Source organism: Chiloscyllium punctatum, chromosome 11, assembly GCF_047496795.1.
Source record: "Chiloscyllium punctatum isolate Juve2018m chromosome 11, sChiPun1.3, whole genome shotgun sequence".
NCBI lineage: Eukaryota > Metazoa > Chordata > Chondrichthyes > Orectolobiformes > Hemiscylliidae > Chiloscyllium > Chiloscyllium punctatum.
The window spans coordinates 115,319,460-115,345,546 of NC_092749.1; the positions used below are offsets into that span (position 1 = coordinate 115,319,460).

The 26,087-nt window shown below is 40.4% G+C and overlaps 1 protein-coding gene across 5 annotated transcripts in view; it reads right to left on the minus strand.

Annotated features, from left to right (window-relative positions):
* Positions 1–26,087, minus strand: part of ehbp1 (EH domain binding protein 1) — a 398,936-nt gene that overhangs the window by 6,695 nt on the left and 366,154 nt on the right. For all 5 annotated transcript variants that reach the window (XM_072581599.1, XM_072581598.1, XM_072581595.1 and 2 more), the window contains 2 exons: positions 18,509–18,608; positions 14,990–15,063 (listed from right to left, as the gene is read on the minus strand). In XM_072581599.1, the coding sequence (XP_072437700.1) occupies positions 14,990–15,063; positions 18,509–18,608 (174 nt within the window). The remainder of the gene's footprint in view (positions 1–14,989; positions 15,064–18,508; positions 18,609–26,087) is intronic.

Below are 26,087 nucleotides of genomic sequence, written 5' to 3' on the forward strand. Positions count from 1 at the left end.
CCCCCTGATGCACTGCCTTCCTACACTGAGGGGAAAGTAATAAAAAAAGACTCATTTCCCCAATTGTCTGATGCACGGTTGTCAGCCAAAGAGTTTTGTTCATCCTGTCATTTTTATATCTTGGAAAGTGAAATGTTCGAGGAACACATGACGAAGATAACAGCTTGTATTAATGCTGAGATTTTTCTCCAGGGTTGAACTGAGCAGTGACCTGGAGATTGATCTTTAATTCCAGGAGATATGGTAACAAGAGGAGAGTGACTGGCATCAAGAAGGATGTAGAGAATGCCGAGTGGGAAAACACTCAGACTAACTGGTAAAGGTTAATTCAAAGATAAAAACTTAGCTCAAAGAATTAAAACGTTTGTGTAAATTATAACTTTTTGGATCAGGTGTTTGATACATACGGCAAAAAGGGCTTCTAATAATTAATTAGTACAGAAGTAGAAAGTTATAGCCATGAGTGCCATGAGAGTTTTGAGGATAACTACAGTGTGAAACATGGAATAATGCCACAAAAAAGAAGAGAATAAAGATGAACAGAGGTATAGAGTCATAGAGATGTACAGCACAGAAACAGACCCTTCAGTCCAACCTGTCCATGCCAGCCAGATATCCCAACCCAATCTAGTCCCACCTACCAGTAACTGGCCCATATCCCTCCAAACCCTTCCTATTCATATACCCAATCAAGTGCCTTTTAAATGTTGTAATTGTACCAGCCTCCACCACTCCCTGACAGCCCATTCCATACACATACCACCACCCTCTGCGTGAAAAAGTTGCCCCTTAGATCTCTTTTATATCTTTCCCCTCTGACCCTAAACTTGTGCTCTCTAGTTCTAGACTCCCCTACCCCAGGAAATAGACTTTGTCTATTTACCCTATCCATGCCCCTCATGATTTTATAAACCTCTATAAGGTCACACCTCAGCCTCCAATGCTCCAGAGAAAACAGCCCCAGCCTTTTCAGTCTCTCTCTATAGCTCAAATCCTCCAACCCTTGCAATACCCTTGTAAATCTTTTCTGAACCCTTTCAAGTTTCACAATATCCTTCCGATAGGAAACTTCAAGTTTAGTTGTAATATTCTGAATGGAGGAATTGGCTGCTGATGTCAAGGGCTGCATCTTCAGTCATAAAGGTCTACAGCAGAGGAAAAAGGCATTCAATTAATTGAGTCTGCACCAGTCTAAAACAACTGCCTCACTATCCTATCTCACTCTCCAGCACTTGACCCATAGCCTTACACCTTCAATGTTGTGATCTAACTACAACTCAAACCTATTTTCCCAGGTTGGGATACAGGATGGAAGGTTCCCTTTCAGGTGATGACTGCTCCAGAGGCAGAATCTGCCACGTACAAAGAGAAGAATTCTGGCAGTTGTTCAGTAGCACCTGAAGCTGAGCAGTTAAACAGGGCAGAAAGGAATTTCAGCCCTCACTGAGGCCTAATGTGGTTGGCGTTAAACAGTCAATATGAAAGAGAAAGAAAGATTGTCCCTTTCATAGCCTTAGGACGACTGAAGCACTTTACAGTCAATTAAGCACCTTTTTTGATAATTCAGTAATACAGCCACTGTTGGTCCAGCAAGCTCCCAGAAACAACATGATAATGACTGCAGCATGTAACAAGGTTATGCTTCAGTTATACAGGAAGCTGATGAGACCACTTCTGGAATACTACCTGCAGGTTTGGTCACATTATTTAAGGAAGGAGGTAAATGCGTTGAAAGCAGTTCAGAGAAAGTTTACTGGATTAATATCTGGAACGAATGAACTGTCTAATAAGGAAATGTGGGGCAGGCTAAGCTTGTATCCACTGGAATTCAGAAATGTATGAGACAACTTGATTGAAACATCTGAGGGGTCTTGACAGGGAAGATGTGGAAAGATGTTTCTCTTATAGGAGAATCTAGAACTAGGAGTCACAGTTAAATAATCAGGATCGCCCGTTTTAAACAGAACTGAGGTGAACATTTCTCTCCTCTCAGAGGGTTGAGTATCTTTGGAATTATCTTTCTACAGAGGTGTTGGAAGCAGATTCATTGAGTCATATAACTCTTTGGTCCAACTCATCTGCATTGACCAGATATTCCAATCTGACTTGAGCCCATTTGCCAGCATTTGGCCCATATCCCTCTAAACTCTTGCTATTCATATGCCCTTCCAGATGCCTCTTAAGTGTTGTATGTGTACCTGCCTCCACCACTTCCTCTGGCAGCTCAGTGTGTGAGAAAAACTTACCTGGCAAGTCCTTTTTAAATCTTTCCCGTCTCACCTTAAACCTATGGCCTCTAGTTTTGGACTCCCCCATCCTAGAAAAAAGACCTTGGCTATTCACCCTGATTTAATAACATCCTTCTTATGGAAGGGCGACCAGAACTGTACAAAGTTCCAATCCACTTTGGCCAGATCCTGCCTTTTTATACTAAAATTGGCCTTTCCCTAATTCAGAATCTTTATTTTTGGTCTATCTTTGTCCTTTTTCATGATTCTATACCTTGTTGAGTTATGGGTACTATCATCAAACTGCTCCAATCACTTGTTTAGCTTTGTTCCCTAAAATGAATTGAGCATCACTCCTTCCCTTGTACGACTTGCTAAACATTGGCTTAAAGCTTCTCTTGGATACATTTTAAGCCTTTCATACTTTGTCCATGCCAGACTTTATTCAGGAGGTTTAAATCCTCTCCTAATATTTTTACAATTCTCTGAGATTTGTCCACACCTTTCCTCCTGTGTCTCCCTGACAGTTTGGGGCGTCTAAGGTACATTCCCATCAATGTGATTGTCCCCTTTTTGTTTTAGGTACTACCCATATGGCTCAGTTAAGGAACCTTATAAAATAATGCAGATTGAGTTTAATCCAGACAAAGATGAAGTGATGCATTTTGGCAGGTCAAGTACAGGTGGAAATTATACAGTGAACGGCAGAACCCTTAGGAGTATTGATATGTAGAGGGATCTGGGTGTGCAGCTGAAGGTGGCATCACAGGTAGATAAGGTAGTAAAAAAAGGCTGATGCATGTTTGCCTTCAATTGGAAGTGGCACTGTATAAGGTTATGCATGTTATGCTGCAGCTTTATAGAACTTTAGTTCAGCCATACTTGGAATATTGCATACAGTTCTGGTCACCACACTAGCAGAGGGATATGGATGCTTTGGAGAGGGTACAGAAAAGGTTTGCCACGATGTTGCTTGGTATGGAAGATTTTAGCTATGGAGAAAGATTTGTTTTACCGGAATGCAGGAAGTTGAGGAGTGATCTAACAGAAGTTTATAAGATCGTGAGTGGCATGGATAGAGTGGAAAGTATGAGGCCTTTTTCCCAGGGTGGAAGGGTCAATTACTAGCGAACACTGGTTGAAGGTACGAGGGAGGATGTTTAAAAGAGATGAGGTAAGCTTTTCACATAAAGGACAGTGCGAGCCTGGAATGTGTTGCTGGTGGTGGGGGCGGAAGCAGACACAACAGCAACATTCAAGAAGGACCTGGACAAATACATGAGTAGGAAGGGAACAGAGGGATATAGGTCCTGTAAGTGAAGACAGTTTTAGCATGGAAAGGCAAAATGTGTCAGCGCAAGCTTGGAGGGCAGAATGGCCTGTTCCTGTGCTGTAATGTTCTTTGATGCCCCTTCTACTGCATTAATTGACTCTGACATTATTGCAACACTACCTCCTCTTTTATACACAGCAACACCTCCCTAATCTCCCCGGAATATTGAGCTACCACTCCTGCCCACACTCAAACATATCTCTGAAAGCATTAATACCATATCCCCATGTTAGTCAACACTGTTGATTCATCTGCCTTACTCATATCACTCCTTGCATTAAAATAAATGCAATTCAACCTTTCCATACTCCTTTGTACTTTAACCATATAAAAGCTCTGCCATCCAAACTGACTTGTATTTTTTTCTATGCTTGTTGTGTACCACCACCATATTGTACTTCCTCCTTGCCTCTTACATCATCCCTCTGCCAAAGTAGTTTAAACCACCACTAACCTCAAATGAACCCTAGCCTCTGCTCATTTTTTCCACACAATATTGCTGCCATAGTAAAAAAAGCACTTGGTGTTGGTATACCAATTAATTCAATTACTTACATTAACCTGCAGGATATTTAATGATAGTGGAAAATATATTGACGTATTTACACTTAGAAATGTATATTTTATTAAAATTAACTTTAAGAACATTAGAGAAGTGGATAGATTGAGAGATTATCACACCCCACAGGGTAAAGACCTGATGACAATTAATTACTCTCATCATACCAAAACTATAATGGTGCAGTAAACAAATTAGTAATAAGAACATAAGAACTAGGAGCAGAAAAGACAATTCAGCCCCCGAGCCTGCTCTGCCATATAGTACAATCACAGCTGATCTCATCCTGGCCTCAGCTTCACTTTCCCGTCTGTCACCCATAATTCTTCAACCTATTACTGATTAAAATCCTAAATAAACAAATAAAATGCAAGAAAATATGAAAGAGAAAGCAAAAATTGCTTCCTTCCTGATACTTCACTTCTTTATTAATTAGTCTCATATTTCTGTCTTTAATGGAACCATTAAACCCTCTCTGCATCTGTCCAGGTCGAGCAAACTGGATATTTCAAATACTGAGAACAGAACACTGTCTGAGTCCTGTTTGAGCATGGCCAATACGTACTGGTTCCTTTTCAAGAGTTGTATTTTACTATTTTTCATGTTGCTTTTCTTCCTGGTTTCTTGACGTTCCTGTCTATAAGGCTCTGTGCTAGTTTGTCTCCAGCAAGCCACCAAACTGAGGTAAATCTCAGCTTTTTGAATATTTCTAATTTAATTTGGACAAGCTGCTGAACTTGAATATTTGCTTTCATAGACATCAATATATTCAGCATTTCTGAAAGGAATAGTAAGTAAATACTTGCTCTGAACATGTTGACAACACTGAAGCAATTTCACTTGTTTTATTGAATGTCTTTCATGAACCATCTTAATTTTTAACATAATAGTTGCAAGATCTTTGTGTAAACTTACTCAAAGTATTTTGATGTGATTACTCCAGTGCATTCAAGTCATGGGGTTATAATACATTGAAAGCAGACACACTTTCCATGTACTCCATCCAATCTCATAAATGTAATACATTTCCTAAAATGCTCGAATACAGAACACGTACAGTGCAGCCTGCTGGAGATTCTCAGTAATAGGTCTTCCAGCTAGTATTGTTTCACTGACGTGTGTGTTGAGTTTGATTGCAATGGTTGAAGCTCCAGAGCTTATCTTCAAAACTGGGAAGGATTTCAATCTGTCCCCAGCACAGAGAGTGTCACCTGCTGCCACCACTGCATACGTCAGTTTTAGCAGCTGTCATCTGGCTGGGAGACATGACGTAACAGGTCTCCAGTTAGCATCATGTGACTTAAAATTTGGAATTTCCCCCAAGTGTACAAGGAATGGAGGAATAATAAGAGGTTTGTAGATAGGTAAATAGTTAAAATCACTCCTAGCCTGCAATAATACTCTTGTTTTCAACTCAATGTTTTACTTATATGCTGATAATGTTTTCTTCAAATACATTCCCTTTCCCTCTTTAAAATAACTTACGTTCAGGCACTGATCCACAAAAAAACAGTCTTTCAATACCGTCACATCGTGCCTTTAATCTGTAACCCGAGCTAATCACAGAAACAATCAAGTAAGAAATCAGTGAAAAATGCAACAAAGTCATCTTGTCCCTATCCCAAACTCATAATCCTTAAACCTACCACTGACCCATACCTCACCCTATCCCACCGCAAGCTAACTGCCTGTCACCTTGTCTATGCCCAGTACACATAGATACTGGTGTGGAAGTGCCACTTGGCAAGCTGCCATACCCTCTGGGTTACTGCCAATATCTCCATCACTGCCAACAGGAAATTGGCAGTGGGCCTTGTGGCAGCAGTGGCAATCTCCTCTAGTCAATACATGGAGGAAGAGAGTCTGGTAGTGGCCAAAAATAACCATAGTTCAATTCAGCACTCAGTCAGAAGGTTGTGGAATAAATTCCTACTCTAGAAACTTGCATACATCATTCAGACTGATACTTCAGTGCAGTACTGAGGGAGTGATGGTCTGTCAGAGGTACACTGTTTGACATGAGACATTAAACGGAGCCGTCGCCTGTTCTTGCAAATGTAAAATATCTTTTGGCATTATTCTGAAGAGGACTAATGGAAGTCACCTCGATGTCTTGAATAATATTTGTTAAATGCATTATATATGAATTAGGAGCAGTGTAGTCAATTCAGTCCCTCAAGCCTGCTCCACTATTCAATAAGATGATGGCTGATCTGACTGTAATGTCAAATCCATATTCCTGCCTTTCACCCACTTAATTAACAAGAATCTATCTACCTTTGCCTTAAGAATGTTCAAGGACTGGGAAATGTTGCTGAACAAAAAGACCTAGAGCCGCAAGTTCCTTGGAAGCAGAGTTGCAGGTATTCAGGGGGGTGAAGATGGTGTTTGGCACGCGTACTTCATTGGTCAGAGCACTGAGTATAGGAGTGGGACATCATGTCTTGGCTGTAAAGGACATTGGTGAGGCCACTTTTAGAAAACTGCATACAATTTTGGTCACACATCTATAGGAAGGATATTCTTAGACTTGACAGAGGGTGCAGAAAAGATTTACAAGGATGTTGCTGGACTGGAGGGATTGAATTAAGGAGGCTAGGTAGGCTGGGACTTCTTTGTCCCCTGGAGCATAGGAGGATTAACAAGGAAAGGGAGTACACATTGAATGACAAAGCTCTAGGAATCACAGAGGATCAATGAGACCTTGGTGTGCATTTCCACAGATCCCTGAAAGCATTAGGACATGTAGATGAGTAATTCATCCCATCGTGTCCATGCCAGTCATCAAGATCAGAGTTACTCGAATCGCATTTTCCAGCAGTTGGCCTGCAGCCTTGTATCCAATGGCACTTGAAGTGTTCAATTAAATAATTCTTAAATATTGTGAGGGCTCCTCTCTCTCCAGCCCTTTCAGGTAGAGAGTTCTAGATATCCATCACCTTCTGGATGAAAACATTTTCCTCAAATCCCCTCTAAGAATGAACACAGCTATACAAATGAACATTATATGTTTGCTTCCTTTTCATATAATTTTGAAACTAAAATTATTTTTTTTTCCTTCTGATTTTTATGTTTCTCATATATCCTGAATGCAGTGATTTAAACAGGGGTTCAGACCCACAAGCTCTTCGTTTTTCTGATACTTGAGACAAATCATTGTTCATATGCTAGTTTTGTTAGTAACCTTGAAGGAGTTATTCTGTAAAGGGTATGGGGAGAAGATCACAGCCAGACTAACCCAGTTCTTATCTGCCATGCACACTTCCACAAAAAACAGCTAAAAATCACAGAATACCAGGTTATAGTCCAACAGGTTTATTTGGAATTTCAAGCTTTTGGAGCGTTGCTCTTTTGTCATGTAGCTGGTGGAATGGGATCACAACCACCTGATGAAGGAGCAGTGCTCTGAAAGCTAGTGCTTCCAAATAAACCTGTTGGACTATAACCTGGTGTTGTGTGATTTTTAACTTTGTCCACCCCAGTCCAACACCAACATCTCCACATCACAAAAAAAACAGAAACCTGATGTAACTGCTAACTTGTTAGCCAATGAATGCTGAGCCCAATTATATCAACCTCACTGTTACCCAGATTGAGGTCAGTAAATACTGCCCAGATAGGAATCAAACTTGAGATCTTTCTGGCCCATGTGACCCACTGTCAAAACACACAGTTCATTTGCACATATCGATATTGATTAGTGGAACAGAATATTTTTTAAAAGATGAAGTGGTGCACAGAGAGGGATGTGGGAGTTCTATGTGAATCACAGTGAGCGTGTCGGTAATACAGCCAAAGGGTAATTGTACATTGCTCTTTATCATAAAGGGTTAGAGTAAGGAGGTCATGTTGAAATTGTAAAAGGCTTTAGTGAGATGATACCTGGAGTGTAAACTATCAGTCACTCTAGCTGAGGAAATATCTACATATCTTAGAGTGGGTGTCATGAAGATTCACCAGATTGCTTCCTAGGAAAACAGGGTTGTCATGTGTGGAGAGGTTATGTGCAAGGAACCATATTCTTAAGAATTCAGCAGCAGAATAAGCATTGATCAATGAAATTATTCAAATTCTGAGAGGGTTTACTAGGGTAAATGCTGCCAGGAGGTAAGGATATGTGGGAGGCTGGTCTTTATTTTCTGCCAAATGTGTATTTACAAAGGCATATTATGCACGTCTAATCCTAACCTGAGTTACATCCTGTTCCTAGATACATTTTAAAAAACCATGCTCAGACATACCTCAATGGCAGGAACCTAGACCTTCTGGCCCAGAGGAAGGGACATTACCACTCTGCCACAACAGCCTCGTCTATATATTGGAGTACAAGTGAGTTCTCAATTAATATCCAATGCACAAAATCATTTAACACTAAAACTCACATGCAAACTAATAAAAGGTATCAAGGGAGGGAGGGCAGTGTTTGTAGCAGTGTCCCTATCTGTGAGCTAGGAGACTTAGGGTAAAGTCCCACTTGCTCCAGAGATGTGTAATAACATGTCCGTACAAGCTGATTAATAATATCTATACACACTAACAACAGGGATCAAAGGGAGCTCTCTTTAGCATCCTCTGTGCCAAAGGCCCAGGCTCAAATCCAAACTGCTATAAAGCTTTGCTATAACATGTCCAAACATGTTGATCACTAAAACCAAAAAACAAATTCTAGAATCTAGAGAAATCATAACCATTGCATCCACTATCTTGCAGTGACCTCTTTTAAAATTCTAGAATGTGAGCTACCAAGTCCAGGGAAATTGACAGTTTTTAGTTCCATCGATTTCTCCAGTATTTTCTTGACAATACTGTAAGCCCACATGGATGGAGATCAATTAACCAAACTAACTTATTTAAGTCACTGCAAATTAAGTTGTGATTGAAGAATACAAAACAAAAACAGTATGACTCTATTATAACCACTCAGATTGTAACAGTACTTCAGAGGAAGTTAGCAGACAAAAACACCTTCATAATGAGGGAAGGGAATGAAATAATGTACAGGCAAACATGTAAATTGTCAGCCACTGGGAATGCTTGAAGCTTCGCCACTTGGTATACCTGTGCTACACTAAAATCACAGAATCCCTACAGTGTGGAAATAGGCCATTTGACCCATTGAGTCCACACCAACTTTCCAAAGAGCATCCCATTCAGACCTACCCCCTAACCCTATCCCGTAACTCTGCATATCCCATGGCTAATCCACCTAACCTGCACATCTTTGGACTGTGGAAGGAAACCAGAGCACCCGCAGGAAAGCCACGCAAACACAAAGAGAATGTGCAAACTCCACATAGACAGTTGCCTGAGGTTGGAATTGTACCTGGGTCCCTGGCGCTGTGAGTGCTATACACTGAGCCACTGTCTCACCCATAACTAAGCTGCACAAAATCAAAGGTCTGTGGTTATTATGCTCTAATTTACATGTCATCATAATCACAATCATCAATGGTCCCTCGCACACAAGGTTGACTCTTTTCCACTCTCAGGGTGAATCTGTATATGACTGTATAATCCGATGTGACTTCTGCAGGCTCTGTTAATACTTGGGGCAGGTGGGGGTCATAGAAAGGGGTGGGTGGGGTGTTACTGTAGCAGTGCGCACATTTCACTATTTTCGCCTAGCTTTCACCTTTTCACGACATGGTCTCAATGCCTTCCTGGATGGTCCTCCTCCACTTTGGATGGTCTCAGGCCAGTGATCCCCAGGTGTCAGGGGTATGCTGTACTTCCCCAGTGGGGCCTCGTGGGTATCTCTGAAGCGTTTCCTCTGTCCATCTGGGGATTGCCTGCCATTTTGGAACTGGGAGGAGAGTCCTGCTTGAGAGTCTCGTATTGGCCATGTGGACGATGTGCCCAGCACATCGCAGCCAATCAAGGGTGGTCAGTGCCTTGATGCTGGGGATGTTGGCTTAGTCAAGGATGCTGGTATTACTGCTTCTTTCTTCCCAGTGGATTTGCAGGATCTTGCACAGGCAGCATTGATAAAGTGTGGAGCTGGTAAAGCATAGCAGGTCAGACAGCATCAGAGGAGAAGACAAGTTGACATTTCGGGTCAGGACCCTTCATTGATCCAGTGCCTTGAGATGTTAGTTGTACAACTATTCTAGCAAACATGACACTGAAGAGCTTTAGTTTAACCAGGTCGATTCACTTGTATTCCAACAACTCTATAAAATCTATCCATATCACAGCTTTCGATGCAGAAAATTTCCATTATTTGATTAAGTTCAGGGACGTTTTTAAGTTTAAACATAGCTTTTCAGCATTTTACTAGTTAAATGAAAAATAAAACAGGGCTGACTCATGTAGAGCATGGACAAAACACTTAGTAATGTTCTACAACACACCTTGAATAATACAATAATAAAAATTCCAACTTTCAATGTGAACAGATTGAGGATGCAACACACTTTTTGTAAGAAATTCACATCATGATCTTATTACTTTACAATGGCCTCTCCTTTGAAAGCCTGTTACAATCATAGACAATTGACTAAATTTACCTGCTAGAAATTGGATATCTAATAGTGGGAACAGCTTTAAGCTTGATTGCAATGATCCCTAATTATAGGAAAACCAGCCAACATTCACCACCCAAACTCTCAGAGAGGAGATGCAGGCTAGTTACCAAAGTTGCCATCAAAAACATGCCACTAGGCAAGTCAATGCCTTCAGTACTCAAGGGTAGAATGGTTAAACGACAGAGTACCCAAAGAACATGAAAAGAGTGTAATTACAACTGAATACTCAGCATAAACTTCACCTGTTGTGTGACAGGTATGAGCTCACAGGCAAGAAAAGACCAGCTGATCCATCAAGCCTGGCCCACACAATGATGGCTAGGCCATCGTGAATAAACATATCGTTATCTCTATCATTCCTTCCTTGCCACCCACCCCTGCTGACAGTAACTATATCTTAATGAAGTCAGCTTTAATCTGAAAAGAGTAATATACATAAACTTTATATTTTGCTACTTAGGCAACTGGATAGGAATTGCTGGTGTAATCCATGCAATTTGTTGTTCTATAATGTGAATTGAAGGCTCACCATTATATGACAATGGACTATGAAAAAACTTAACATTTATCAAAAATTACTTCCTATTGGCATACTTCCCAGGAATTTAAAAACATCAATTAAAATTTAAAAAGAGAAAGCTTAACATAAATAAGCAGATACAAACTTGATACAAATTCCAAAATAAAATTCCCTCAAAGTAAAATGGAAATGAATTTACACATATGTATCCTAATGATAATTTTTAAGTTGATTTTTAATTGACGAAATAAAACATTGTTGACAATATCATAGAATCAAAGTCAGTGGCTGACTTTACTATTTTATACTAACTAAAAGTACAAACAACTGGATGCTGTATTTTAGAATTTGTTGTTTCAATGAATTAGGCTGTAAATTTCTGAAAATTAACATTTTGTTGTGAATGATGCACTGGGGATTGCAATCTGGTCTTATCTTCAGTCCCAGTCAACTAGCGTTCCAGAAAGTGTGTGCAGCATCATCAGAGCGTCCATTTGATAGGATTCTACTGCTGGACCTAATCAATCTCTGGAATACTGTGGCTGCACCGTGCAACAAAGCTAAAATAGATTTACAAATGGGGTTTTAGGGGGATAAGCTCCTTCACAGGATTACATATTGATTTTAAATATAAAAAAGCTTATCATATAAACCGTAACTACAAAAATAGTGAACCTATGCATAAATCCTTTTAGAAGAGCTTGCACTTCAAACTACAAACTGAGAATGAATAAAGCAGTGCAAAATCCAGAGTAAGATCCATTTCGTGAGTTAACAATAAAAAACAGAATGTTTTAGAGACTATCCTTAGGCCATGTATAAACAAAACGTGAGCAGTACTCAAGACCAATGATAGGTATTTACTGATGTCCAAAACTGCAAAAACATACATTTGATATTGCTGTGATATAATTATGTAGATAATATTACGTTTTCAACAGAGACAGTTTTCAAATATCCTCCATATACCATGTTCATTTTTTGTTAAAATGTTGTCAGTAGATTGCTTTAGATCAGAATACCACATTTAATTTTTATTTCAATCCAGACATAAAACATCATGATCTGATACTAGACGCACAGTTAAATGAATGCTGCCAGCAAAAATTAGTTGACATTTAAAAAATCTATAAGCTTTCATATAGGGACTTTATACAAATACTTTAGTTTATAACGTGGATTCCCCTAATTTACATGGAGCATTTTAATTAGAATTCCCGTGACTTTATTTGCCTTCACTAACCACATCATGGTCTGTACTGCCTCTAAGACAAAGTGGGGAGAAACTAACATTTAAATGTTGGAAGATATTTGTAATAATCTGACTGACAGTAGATGGAGCAGGTCAGATCTGGACAGTCTTTTAATGACTATTTTATGCTGTAAACAAAGGACAAGAAAATATTTCTGGGTGAGTTTAAGTTTATTTTTTAAACAAACGTATGAATTTAACTTGATTATAAAATGAGAAACACTGAAAATAAAGCTTGACTGAGTAAATTTCTTAGAAACAGATGCAATCTTTCATATATTGTGTGGAATCTATCTAGCTCCAGTTTAAGCGATTTATATAATTACAAAAAGGGCACGAACTTGAATGCAACAATATATTGCACTCTCTTTCAGAACTAATATGATACAAATGGAAATTTCAGTCAAAAGCCTTCATAGTAGGATGAGACCATACTCCAAATTAAGTGCATCCTATGCTGTAATGCCAATTGCAATGGAATCCATTGCAATGAAAGTGATTGGGTATCACATTTAACCTTATTCTATCTACACGTTCCAATATTTGATAGGCCTATTGATCTCATCACAGTGTGCAAGCCGAATGGCAATGTATATTTCAGCATTGGCTGTTCAAATTTCCAACACAGTTTCTTGTTTGCTATAGCATATAGAATACTGACCATTCAGAGATTATAAAGCATCCACATAGCTTTTGAAAAGTGGTCAAGGAGAAACATTCCACACATAACCAACACGATGGTCAGTGATCCCCACCAACAAGTGCTTACATCTTACTGACATCAATAGGACAAAAACAGTTTGATAAAACTGCCTTCCCATGCTATCAATGAGTTCTGCACACTTAGCTGAAAGCTGAACTGTCTACTCTACTCTGTCATCAACAGACTAAAAAATCAGCATACCTGTCTGGAAAACACTGATTTGAATGGGACCACTGACTGCACAAGTCTTTTTCACCACAATGTCATGAGTGGTCACAGCACTACTGGCAGAACTGGAAAACCCTTGGGACTGAAACTGGGAAGACTGATCATTTCATTTTTTTTTACAATGAATGCTATTTATATTGTTCTATGTAAACATTAACCAAGATGATATAGTCATGATTCTCAAAGCAGCAGAACACCAAAATTTATTTTAAAGATCAGCAAAGAAAGGAACAATTTATTTAGCTTCTATTTGTTGAATACATTGTTTAAAAATGAGTACAATTCTTTTGGATAAAATAAAAAAGTTTAGCAAAATCAGTAATTCAGATTAATAATTTCCTAAATACACGCTAAGGAATATAATTGTCATTTTGATTATGCAGCTTGAGGCAGGACGATTTGAATTGTTATCCCTTAGGAGATAATAAATTGTGTGCCAATGCATGCACCATCAGTTTTTCTAGGCTAAATCCAGTCAGAGATTTGGATCATGTTGTTTATAGCTCCCTGATGTTAATCTCCAAATTTCAGTCCAGTAATACAAGAAATGATGTGGGAGTTTTTACTCTTATCTACGATTACAGAGAATAACTCCTGATTGTTTATTCTGGATGCTTTGAGCTGAATCCGCTGTAAATTCACCACAAATGCAAATTTGAAGCAATAGTAGAGCTTTACTTGTACATTTTTGTTCCCCTACAAATGACATCATGGGGGAAAAGATGCACTGGACAAATCAAAAGTAATTTATTCTCATTTCTCCATCATTGTATAATTTTATACCATTTCTCCAACACTGTTCTTTGAACAGATTAACAATTGGCACAACTGGTGATTTGTTACTTGCAATAAACACTTTAACAAGTTGGACAACGACCAATTGATTATGCATGCAATTCATTTGGGGGGGGGGGGCGGGGGAGGGACTAACTTGCACGAGTTTCTGATCATATTGTTCTGAGAAAGTGCACATTTTCCACACCCCGAAAAATTGTTCCTTTTGGGTTTATAAAGAAATTGTTTTCATGAATATACTCTTGGTAACAGCATAATAGCTAGCAAAATGATCAGTGAAATACTGGAATGAACCAATTCCAGTCCAAATATACGCCAATGGCAGAACCTGGGAAATAAATTAGAATTGATTTGTAATGGCTCAGACATCTTATCAGGTGAAGAATGACATAATTGTACTCAGTCAAAGCCTAACAAGGTCAATACAGAGCGGTAGAATTAATTGGCATTGATTGCAATTGTTTTATTTTGCAGGCAAAGTCGCAATCAATACCAGGTGGCATTTAACTTGGAAAAGACAAGAACTTGCAGGAATTCTAAACATATTTTTAGCCCTGACATAACTACAAGTCCAGAGGGAAAATAACAGTGTCCATGTGAACATCTAGAATATTACAATTATTCGAAGAGTTCGGTACTACCATTTTCAACAATATTAATTTGAATTTTAATTTTGAAATAAAGTGCACACAACTTCTTTTCAAGTCAGATACTGAGTTTGCCATGAACAGCATTTCAACAAGGAAAATTTAAAAGCTGTTAACTTATTCAAAATTTTGAAATTAAGAATTTGAAAAGGAAACTGAATAATTTTGAAAAATTTGATAAATAACCACAAATCACTCACCTTCTATTGCAAGCATAGCTCGTAATTCTCGATTTAGCAGCTCAAAGCGTCTCTCAAGATCATGCTCTTTTTCCCTAGGCAAGTCAAAAAAGTTCATCAATACAGTAATTAACAAATCATTACTGACTAAAAGCAACCTTTAAGATTCATTGATTACTGAAACCTACTATTGTCTTTTCTGAAACCTTTAATCTACTCCACATAATTGATACACAAACCTTCACTGATCATATGCTAGTTTATGCAGTTAAAAAGTGCACTGTATTTCATACAGTATGTCATTTGCATTGACGTAAATTCAATGTAACTACTTAGGACAGAATACAATTTCACTAGATAGACTTTAGATTTTTCTTATCTTTAGGTGGGATTTGATTAGTCGTGAAATATGTTGGTTAAAAAAAATCAATTTGTACATTCAAACTCACAGGTTGAAACTAGGGGAATAAAATCAAACTGGTAGTAAGAATTAGGCATTGCCAAGTCAGTATTATAAAAACCTAAAACTTCAAGAGTGACTGCTGAGATCAAGTGGGAGGAAATGCAGTGACTCTTGATCAGGTAAGATTACAGAATTGACAACTCAGGTTTGAAATAAAGGAAGAAGAAAGTTGAAAGGCACATTTTAACTTTGTTCAGCATAAGGATAACATCCTCAATATGAGAACAGGGTTCAATCCTCAGAAGATGATGATTTAGTTAAGAGTTGTTATGGGGACTATGTTATGTCTACAATTTGAATTATGGAAATAAATTCCTTGAAGGAATCTTCAGTGATTGAGGAGATTTGAGTGGGATACAGTAAAGAAATGGATGATGAATAAATGAATAAATCCTGAGTGAATGGAAGAAAGGGTGGAAGACAGCTTGGCAGATAATGCTATTTAAGGAGAAGCCTGGTCATTATGAATGCAGCTTTAGTGAAAGCGTATAAGTTGGTATCCTATTAAAATGGTTAGAGATGTCTAAACCATGGCTGAAGTCTTGAAGTGCAGATTTCCAGGTGTGCACAACACACAGGCAACAAAATTACTAACAGAATTTCTGATGTTCAGTATCATTAGCAATGTCACATTAAACAGAACTTCAAAGATGACCACCATAAGAAATGGGACCAGGATTAGACCATATAGCTGTTCAAGTCTTCTCTGCCATTCAATAGGATCACGGCTGATCTTCTGCTTCAACTTCACTTTTCCCAGCTGCTCACCATATTCTTTGATTATGGGCAAAGGATAATTTAAGAAGAACAAATTGCACAATTTTAGAAAGAACCAAAAGACTTGCAGCTACTGGGATGATTTTATGTAATTATGATACTTATCTTATTTAAGCAGAAATCAAATTGAAATCCTAATTAGGCTAGAAATTGAATTGAATTTAATAGATTGATTAATTTATAGACTTTTTCTGAAAAAAAATTAGTAAAACCCATATTGTTTAAAGAAGCCCCCAAATGATTTGATTAGATTCCCCACAGTATGGAAGCAGGCCCTTTGGCCCAACAAGTCCAAACTGACCCTCTGAAGAGTACCCATCCAAACCCATTGTTATCCCTAACGAATGCACCTTAACACAATGGGCAATTTAGCAAGGCCAATTCACCTGACCTGCACATCTTCAGATTGTGGGAGGAAATCAGAGCACCCGGAGGAAACCCATGCAGATGGGGGGAGAATGTGCAAACTCCACACAGCCTCCTAAGGTTGGAATCGAATCCGGGTCCCTGGTGCTGTGAGGCAGTAGTGCTAACCACTGAGCCACTGTGCCATACTAATTTAGGAGTACCATGTTTATGAATCAAGTCTCATATGATGTGACTGAACTGTGATATCTTCCATCTCTTGACTTAATACCCATACCTTCCAACTACCACCACCTCATATCCAGTGAATTCCAAGCCAGATGTTCTTAGTTTTGCAGGTTACCTGCTTTCTTGCAGGAATTCCTGTGAATCTATGGAACTCACTGCTGGAGTGCAGTGATGGCAGATTTAATCAACAGATTCAAGAAATAAATAGATATGTTTCTGATGAAAAGTGGGATAAAATGAGAGAGCAGGCAGAAAAGCAGCGTTGAGACCAGGATTAGATCAGCTATGATCATGTGTAATGGTGGAGCAGGCTCCAATGGCAAATTTCCTACTGCTACTCCTTATTCCTATGTTGTTCCTATGTATGATACAACCCTCCCATAAAGATGCGCTGCTTGTGGCGCAGCAGTAGTGTCCCTACTTCTGGACCAGGAGGCCAGGTTCAAGTTCCGCCTACTCACGAGGCATCATAACACATTAAACTAGTTGATGAAAAATATTTACAGCCTTCCCATACATTATTTTTTTCAGGAGGAAAGCATTAACTTCTCGTGTAATGAAATCAATCGTGCCAACACTGTCTGTTGGTGTAATGTTACACCACATACCACACCAATAATCACATTGCTTGAGTAACATTTTTCTACAAGTCACACTTTGATCTTTCCCCTAATTCTTTACCACATTTAGACATCTCCATTCCTTATGTCCTACTGATGTAACTGCCCACCCCAGGCATGACAGACATCTTGTTAATGAAATCTTCTACCTCCTTTCTGTTCCCTATTCTTAAACCAAGGGGATCTTGTCCTTGGGAATTTCAACCCACTTCTTAGTCACTTTCTCACACTTGGGTGTCCTCTCGATCTCCCTTCTCATCAATGCTTCGACTCCAATGGCCTGCCTTTGGAACTACATTATTCAGCACTTTGGTTACCAAAGTCCTCCTTAAGCTTTTCAAGATTCCGCTTCTCCTTCTTATCCTGATGCTTCTGCCAAGCCCCTATCATATTAACATCTTTCTCACCCTGGCAACAAAATGATCCATTGAATCCATCACAATCATTATCCTGAGTCTGGTTTACCCATGATAATACAAATACTTCCACTGATATATATAAAAAACTTATCCCTTCTTTATTGCCATTTGATCCATTTCCCATGTGCACCATCTCCATTAGTCAAACAGCCAGTCTGTGAACTTAAACACACTTGATAAGCATTTACTCTGGTTATTGTTGTCAAATATGGCTTAGCCATGTCCTTCCCCACACATCAGCATGTGGGGTCACATCCATACAACCAAACCCCCGAACCACACCCCTCCCCTCACCAACTACAAAGACTTCATTCATGTCTTCATGTCGCAAAGCAGATCAACCATTCTGCTGCTTCTGCCAATATCTACGCCTCAATTTATTTGTTCCAGTCTACCACCCTCCTGTCTGCCTTTATTTATTGTCCACTCCCTTCCAGACTTTATATGCTACCCCTAAATCATGAAGATACCACCCGCCTCCTCAAAGACTACCTGACCAAACTTGTCCTCAGCTTTGTATTGTTGCTATGTATAAGCATGTTTCCCACATCTTTCAAAACTTCAGTCAATGCTCTTTATCTCTAAAGCCTTGAATCATACTTCTACATCCAATGTGGCGCATCCACAGATTCCTCAAACGAATGAGCTTAGTTTCATTTGCACTTACAGAAGTGAAAGTTGGTTCTGTCGCCGTATGAGGGCATTCTTCTTATTCACCAACACAAACCACTCCTGCATCATAGCTTCTTCCTTCTCTTTATTGTTTCCTGAAAAGTGGAGGAATAGAATTATACAAAAGCCTAAAAAATCACAACTATTCCAACAATCTTCCAGCTGGGAATGAAACTTAATCAAAGAAGATAATACAACAATTATATTTCAAAAATTAAATCCAGAGTTATGTCTAACCAGTATTTTTGATTTCCAGGGCATTGTTGGAAAGCTAATAGACAGAAGTTGGATGATCCTTACTATCACTTCCATTCACTTTTTTTGTCATCCCTTGTTGTGAACCACATCACACTGATCTCCAAGCACTGCTGGTTAGCACAGCAGCAAGTTCTAGCTGGTGGATATTTCCATTGTTGGCATGGTATTTTCACTGCTTGAAGAAATTTGCATTTCTGCCCATTGGATATGTTTACATTTTGCTCCAGATGTTCAGTACAGCAGTCTAATCCAGATATACAGCTGGTAAATTATCATTATTTCTATTTATGAATACAAATTCCCAATCTATAACATGGTACCAGATACTTTCACATGTTTGGTTCTTTCTTCCACCCTCACTGACACATATCCCTCTTCCCCTTCAAGGTTTGGCTCCATGTTTGGTGTGATTTTATAGCCATTGCTTTACCCAAGTAGCAATTATTCATATGGAGCTATGGGATTAGGTACTGATGGATTACTGGGCACATTGATATGCAACATAGCAAAGCATAATCCTGTTCTCTCCAATATCTGTATAACAACTTCAAAGAGGAGTCGTTGGCAATTTGTCCTGTTTACAAACTGGGGCACTGAGACTAAGAATAGTTGCATTACTAGGAAAAACTAATCAAACTATTTGATGAATGCTTTCCTCTAAAATGTTATTGATGCAGCAATACAACAGAAGGGCTCCCAACACTACATTAAAGCAAAATACTGCAGACACAAGACATGAGAGATAAAAAAGAAAATACAGGAAAGACTCAACAAGGCCGATAGCATCTGTCATGAGAGAAACAGTTAACATTTCAGGTTTTTAACATTTCATCAGAAGTTATCTCATATAGCTTTTATCATTGCATCAGAGAGAGGGTTAATTAAATTAGAAAGAGAGAGGAGAACATAACAATAGGTATCCGGCAAAATAAATGAAGCAAATTCACCAGTGACAAATTCTGGACATTGAGAACAGTGTTTCACCATGAATTAAGTACCTTCCCAGTGGAACATTATACAAATACTTCAAAATGCAGAGCTATTATGGGCAAAAGTAAATGACTTAAATAGTTAATCTAGACTCTAAGCAGTTGGACACATAGCAGGGAAAATCTAAAATCATGAGAGTGAAACCAATACTATTCTTTTTGATTCATTTTAATCTTTGCCTGTACAAGATAGTACTGCACATCTGGAAGCAATAAAGATAATAAAACATAGAAGCAAAAGTATGCCATTCAGCCCATCGAATCTGTCCTGCTATTAATGAGATAGTGACTGAGCTGATAATCCTCGATTCCATTTATTTACCTACATTTCCCCAACTCTTGATTATCTTAGTAAAATCCATCTCAGCTTTGATTACATTAATGACCCAGTCAGCAACTCTCTGTTGTAAAGAATTCCATAGATTCACAACTCTCTGAGAAGAAATTCCTTCTCATCTCTGTCTTAAACATGTGATCCCTTATTCTGAGATTATGCCTTCTTGTCTTAGACTGTCTGAGGGAAAACACCCTCACCGCCTCCATCCTGTTTTTTTTATTGAAAAAGGTTTTCATTTTTTACAAAATTATAAAATGTACAAAAGATAGTATAACAAACTTTTGTTAAACCATTAACAATAAACCGCCTACTATTCTACAAAACAAACGACAACTATCACAAAGGTATGTAACAATCTTTCCATGCTACAATTCGATAAATAATTGAACTTAGCAAATTAGTTTAAATTACCCTAAATTATATTAGACTAGGAGAAAATGAGGACTGCAGATGCTGGAGATCAGAGTCGAGAGTGTGTTTCCTATGATTCTCGACAGGAGTGAGAGTGGCAGGGTAGCTCTCATGGGGGACTTCAACTATCCAAATATTGACTGGGATCACTACAGTATGAGTACTATAGATGGGTTAGTTTTTGTCTAGTGTGTGCAGGAGGGCTTCCTGACACAGTATGTAGACAGGCCTACAAGGGGCAAAGCCACGTTAGATTTAGTACTGGGTAACGAGTCTGGCCAGGTGTTAGATTTGGAAGTAGGTGAGCACTTTGGAGACAGCGATCATAATTCTGTCAGGTTTACTTTAGTGATGGAAAGGGATAGGTGTACTCCACCTAGCAGGAGTTACAGCTGGGGGAAGGGAAATTACAATGCAATTAGGAAAGATTTAGGAAGTGTAGAATGGGGAAGGAAACTACAGGGGATGAGCACATTAAAAATGTGGAGCTTATTCAAGGAAAATTTCCTGTGTGTCCTAGATAAGTATGTACCTGTCAGGCAGGGAGGAAGATATAGAACACGTGAGCCGTGGTTTACTAAGGAAGTGGAATCCCTGGTCAAGAAGGCGGCTTATGTTAGGACAAAATGTGAAAACTCAGGGCGTTTGAGGGTTACAAGGAAGTCAGGAAAGACCTAAAAAGAGAGCTCAGAAGAGCCAGGAGATGAGATGAGAAGTTGTTGGCGGATAGGATCAGGGTTAACCCTAAGGCTTTCCATAGGTATGTCAGGAATAAAAGAATGACGAGAGTTAAATTAGGGCCAATCAAGGATAATAGTGGGAAGTTGTCTGTGGAGTCAGAGGAGATAAGGGAAGCACTAAATAAATATTTTTCGACAGTGTTCACTATAGAAAATGAAAATGTTGGCCAGGAAGATACAGAGATACTTGCATCTAGACTAGAAGAGATTGAGGTTCACAAGGAAGTGATATTAGAAATACTGCAGAGTGTGAAAATAGACAAGTCCTCTGGGCCGGATGGGATCTATCCTAGGATCCTCTGGGAAGCAAGGGAAGAGATTGCCGAGCCTTTGGCATTGATCTTCAAATCATCAATGTCTATAGGAATAGTGCCTGAGGACTGGAGGATAGCAAATGTGGTTCCCTTGTTCAAAAAGAGTAGTAGAGGCAACCCTGATAATTACAGACCAGTGAGTCTCACTTCAGTTGTTGGTAGAGTGTTGGAAAAGGTTATAAGAGATTTATAACCATCTATAATAATCTGATCAGGGACAGTCAGCATGGTTTTGTGAAGGGTAGGTTGTGCCTAACGAACCTTATTGAGTTTTTTGACAAAGTGACCAAACAGGTAGATGAGAGTAAACTGGTTGATGTGGTGTGTATGGATTTCAGCAAGGCGCTCGATAAGGTTCCCCACAGTAGGTTATTATACAAAATGCGGAGGAATGGGACTGTGGGAGACATAGCAGTTTGGATCAGTAATTGGCTTGCTGAAAGAAAACAGTGGTTGTAGTTGATGGAACATGTTCATCTTGGTGTCCAGTTACAAGTGGTGTACCGCAAGGGTCGGTGTTGGGTCCACTGCTGTTCGTCATTTTTATAAATGACCTGGATGAGGGCTTAGAAGGGTGGGTTAGTAAATTTGCGGACGACACTAAGGTCGGTGGAGTTGTGGATAGTGACGAAGGATGTTGTAGGTTACAGAGAAACATGGATAAGCTGCAGAGCTGGGCTGAGAGATGGCAAATGGAGTTTAATGTGGACAAGTGTGAGGTGATACACTTTGGACGAAGTAATCGGAATGCAAAGTACTGGGCTAATGGTAAGATTCTTGGGAGTGCAGATGAGCAGAGAGATCTCGGTGTCAATGTACACAGATCCCTGAAAGTTGTCACCCAAATTGACAGGGTTGTTAAGAAGGCATACAGTGTTTTGGCCTTTATTCTGGAACCAGGAGGTTATGCTGCAGCTGTGCAAAGCTCTGGTACGGCCACACTTGGAGTATTGTGTACAGTTCTTGTCACCGCATTATAAGAAGGGTTTTTAGATTAGATTATATTAGATTACTTCCTTACAGTGTGGAAACAGGCCCTTCGGCCCAACAAGTCCACACTGCCCCGCCGAAGCGCAACCCACCCATACCCCTACATTTACCCCTTACCTAACACTACGGGCAATTTAGCATGGTCAATTCACCTGACCTGCACATCTTTGTGACTGTGGGAGGAAACCGGAGCACCAGGAAGAAACCCACGCAGAGACGGGGAGAATGTGCAAACTCCACACAGTCAGTCGCCTGAGGCGGGAATTGAACCCGGGTCTCTAGCGCTGTGAGGCAGCAGTGCTAACCACTGTGCCACCGTGCCGCCCGTGTGGAAACTTTGGAAAGGGTGCAGAGGAGATTTACTAGGATGTTGCCTGGTATGGAAGGAATGTCTTATGAGGAAGGGCTGAGGGCCTTGAGGCTGTTCTTGTTAGAGAGAAGAAGGTTGAGAGGTGACTTAATAGAGACATACAAGATAATCAGAGGGTTAGATAGGGTGGATAGGGAGAGCCTTTTTCCGAGTATGGGGACGGCAAACATGAGGGGACACAACTTTAAAGTGAGGGGAGATAGGTATAAGACAGATGTCAGAGGTAGTTTCTTTACCCAGAGAGTAGTAAGGGTATAGAATGCTTTGCCTTCAACAGTAGTAGATTCGCCAAGTTTAAGTGCATTTAAGTCGTCATTGGACAGGCATATGGACCTACATGGAATAGTGTAGGTGGGATGGGCTTCAGATTAGTTTGACAGGGCGGCGCAACATCGAGGGCCGAAGGGCCTGTACTGCGCTGTAATGATCTATGTTCTATGCTGGAAAAGCACAGCAGGTCAGGCAGCATCTGAAGAGTAGGAAAATCGACATTTTGGGCACAAGCCCTTCCTCAGGAATGAGGCTTGTGGGGTTGGGGTTAAGAGATAAATGGGAGGGGGTGGGGTGAAAGTAGATGAATGTGGGGGGGGGTGGGAAAATGAGGAAGCTGTTGAAACCCACATTTATCCCACGTGGTTGCAGGGTCTCAAGGCGGAATATGAGGCGTTCCTCCTCCAGGTGTCGGGTGGTAACGGTTTGGCGGTGGATGCGGCCCAGGACCTGCATGACCTTGATGGAGTGGGACAGGGAGTTGAAGTGTTCAGTCACGGTGCGGTGGGTTGGTGGGTCTGGGCATCCCAGAGATGTTCTCTGAAACAATTTGCAAGGTGTCCTTGTTCCCCAATGTAGAGTAGACCACACCAGGTACAATGGATGCAGTAGGTGACATTGGTAGAGGTACAGGTAAATTTCTGATGGATGTGGAAGGATCCCTCGTGGCCTTGGACAGAGGTGAGGGGAGTGGTGTGGGCGCAGGTTTTGCACTTCCTGCAGTAGCAGGAAAAGGTGCCAGGAGTGGGGTGTGGGCTGGTGGGGGTGGACCTGAGGAGGGAGTCACTGAGGGAATGGTCTTTCTGGAATGCTGTAGGGGTGGGAAGGGAAATATATCTTTGGTGGTGGGGCCCGTTTGAAGGTGGCAGAAGTGGCGGAGGATGATGCGATGCATACGGAGGTTGATGGGGTGGAAGGTGAGGACCAGGGGTTCTGTCCTTGTTGCATTGGGAGGGGTGGGGTTCAAGAATGGTGGTGCGTAAAGTGGACGAAATGTGCTGGAGGGCATCGTCAACCATGTGGGGAGGGAAGTTGCGATTGTGGAATGAGGAGGCCATCTGGGACTTTCTGAGGTAGAATTGATCATCCTGGGAACAGATGTAGTGGAGGCAAAGGAATATGGAATAAGGAATTAAAATTTTTAAGGAGGTTGGGTGGGAGGAGGTGTAGTCTAGGTAGCTGTAGGAATCAGTGGGCTCGTAGTTATACTAGACTAACCTAACTTAGATTAGGTCAAATTAAATAAAGTCAACTTAAATTAACTTACATTAAATTCCACACCTAATGCACTCACCGAGGCTCCCATCCACAGGAACATCAGTTATCATATCCGCAGTTATTCAAGCTTCCTCCCCTTCCAAGGCCCCTGGACTGCCAAATTTAGCATTCACAGCTATACATAGGCCCTGGTCAATATGGCTGACAAGTCCATATCTATGTAATTTAAGAAGGGCCACTACGCCTTATAAAATAGTTTCGTTTTCTGGTGTATCACATTTGTAAGAAAATCCAGAGGGTGGTGCTCCATCACTAAACTATGCCACCCATGAGACCTGGGGTGGTTTCCGAGGTCCAGCTCCATTAAAATATTCTTCCTTGCGCAATATATGAGAACGTTGAATAATCTCTTCCCGCGTTCATCTAGTGAAGGCAGATTTGGCAACCCCAAAAGAAATGGATCCATAAGACCATAAGACATAAGGGTGGAAGCAAGGCCATTCGGCCCATCAAGACCACTCTGCCATTTAATCATGGCTGACGGGCATTTCAATTCCACTTACCCATATTCTCCCTGTAGCCTTTAATTCCTTGCGAGATCAAGAATTTATCAATCTCTGCCTTGAAGACCCCCAACGTCCCAGCCTCCACTGCACTCCGTGGCAATGAATTCCACAGGCCCACCACTCTCTGGCTGAAGAAATGCCTCATTTCTTTTCTAAATTGACCCCCTCTAATTCTAAGGCTGTGCCTACAAGTCCTAGTCTCCCCGCCTAATGGAAACAACTCCATATTTCAACCCATTTGTCTTTAATAAAAGAGATAACCACCCCATACCCAGAAGAAGGAAGGGAATAAGAGAAATTAGTAAAAAAAGGAATTTTACATCAAAGCAATGCCAAGTATATAAACCCAACAACCAAGAGAGTAAGGGGTATAACATTCAATAGTTTTCTCTGACCCAGACTGTCTATTTCAAAGAGTCTAGGAAGTCCCTTGCTTTGTCTGCTGAGTCAAAGTTGTAAACATACCCTCCATGGGTGCAGCGCAGTACAGCTGGGTACGTCACAGTGTATTAGATATTCAGATCTCTCGACCTCTTCCTGACTTCATCAAAAGATTTCCTCTTCTTGATTACAACCCCAGAGAAGTCTTGAAAGAACATAATGTTCGACCCCTTGTACACCAGGGCCTTGAGTCTTTTCCCAGCCTTCTGGAGGCTTCCATTATCATTTGCTTGTCCTTGTAACACTGGAGTCGCTCTAGGACCGGGCAGGGACGCTGCTACGACCAGGACCTGTGCATTGCAATCTGGTGGGCCCGCTCCACATGCATCCGGCCTGCCTCGACTCCCAGCCCCAGAAGCTGTGGACCCACTGCTCCAGGAAGCTGACCAGGTTCTCATCTTCTTCACATTTCGGGAGCCCAATTATCCATAAGTTCTTCCTTCAACCTCGATTCTCAAGGTCATTGACTTGGTCCAATAGGACCCAAACTTGGCTTTTCAGCATTTGGATCCTCCCCTCCGAATTCTCCGCCACAGTCTCCGACGCTGCGGTGCTTTGTGCAAACGCTTCAGAGTGTCGATCAAGCATTTGGATCTCCTGCTCATACTTTTGTAGCATGGCAGAGATCGGTTCCACCGTCGACTCGATTTTCTCTGAGTCTTACAAACTC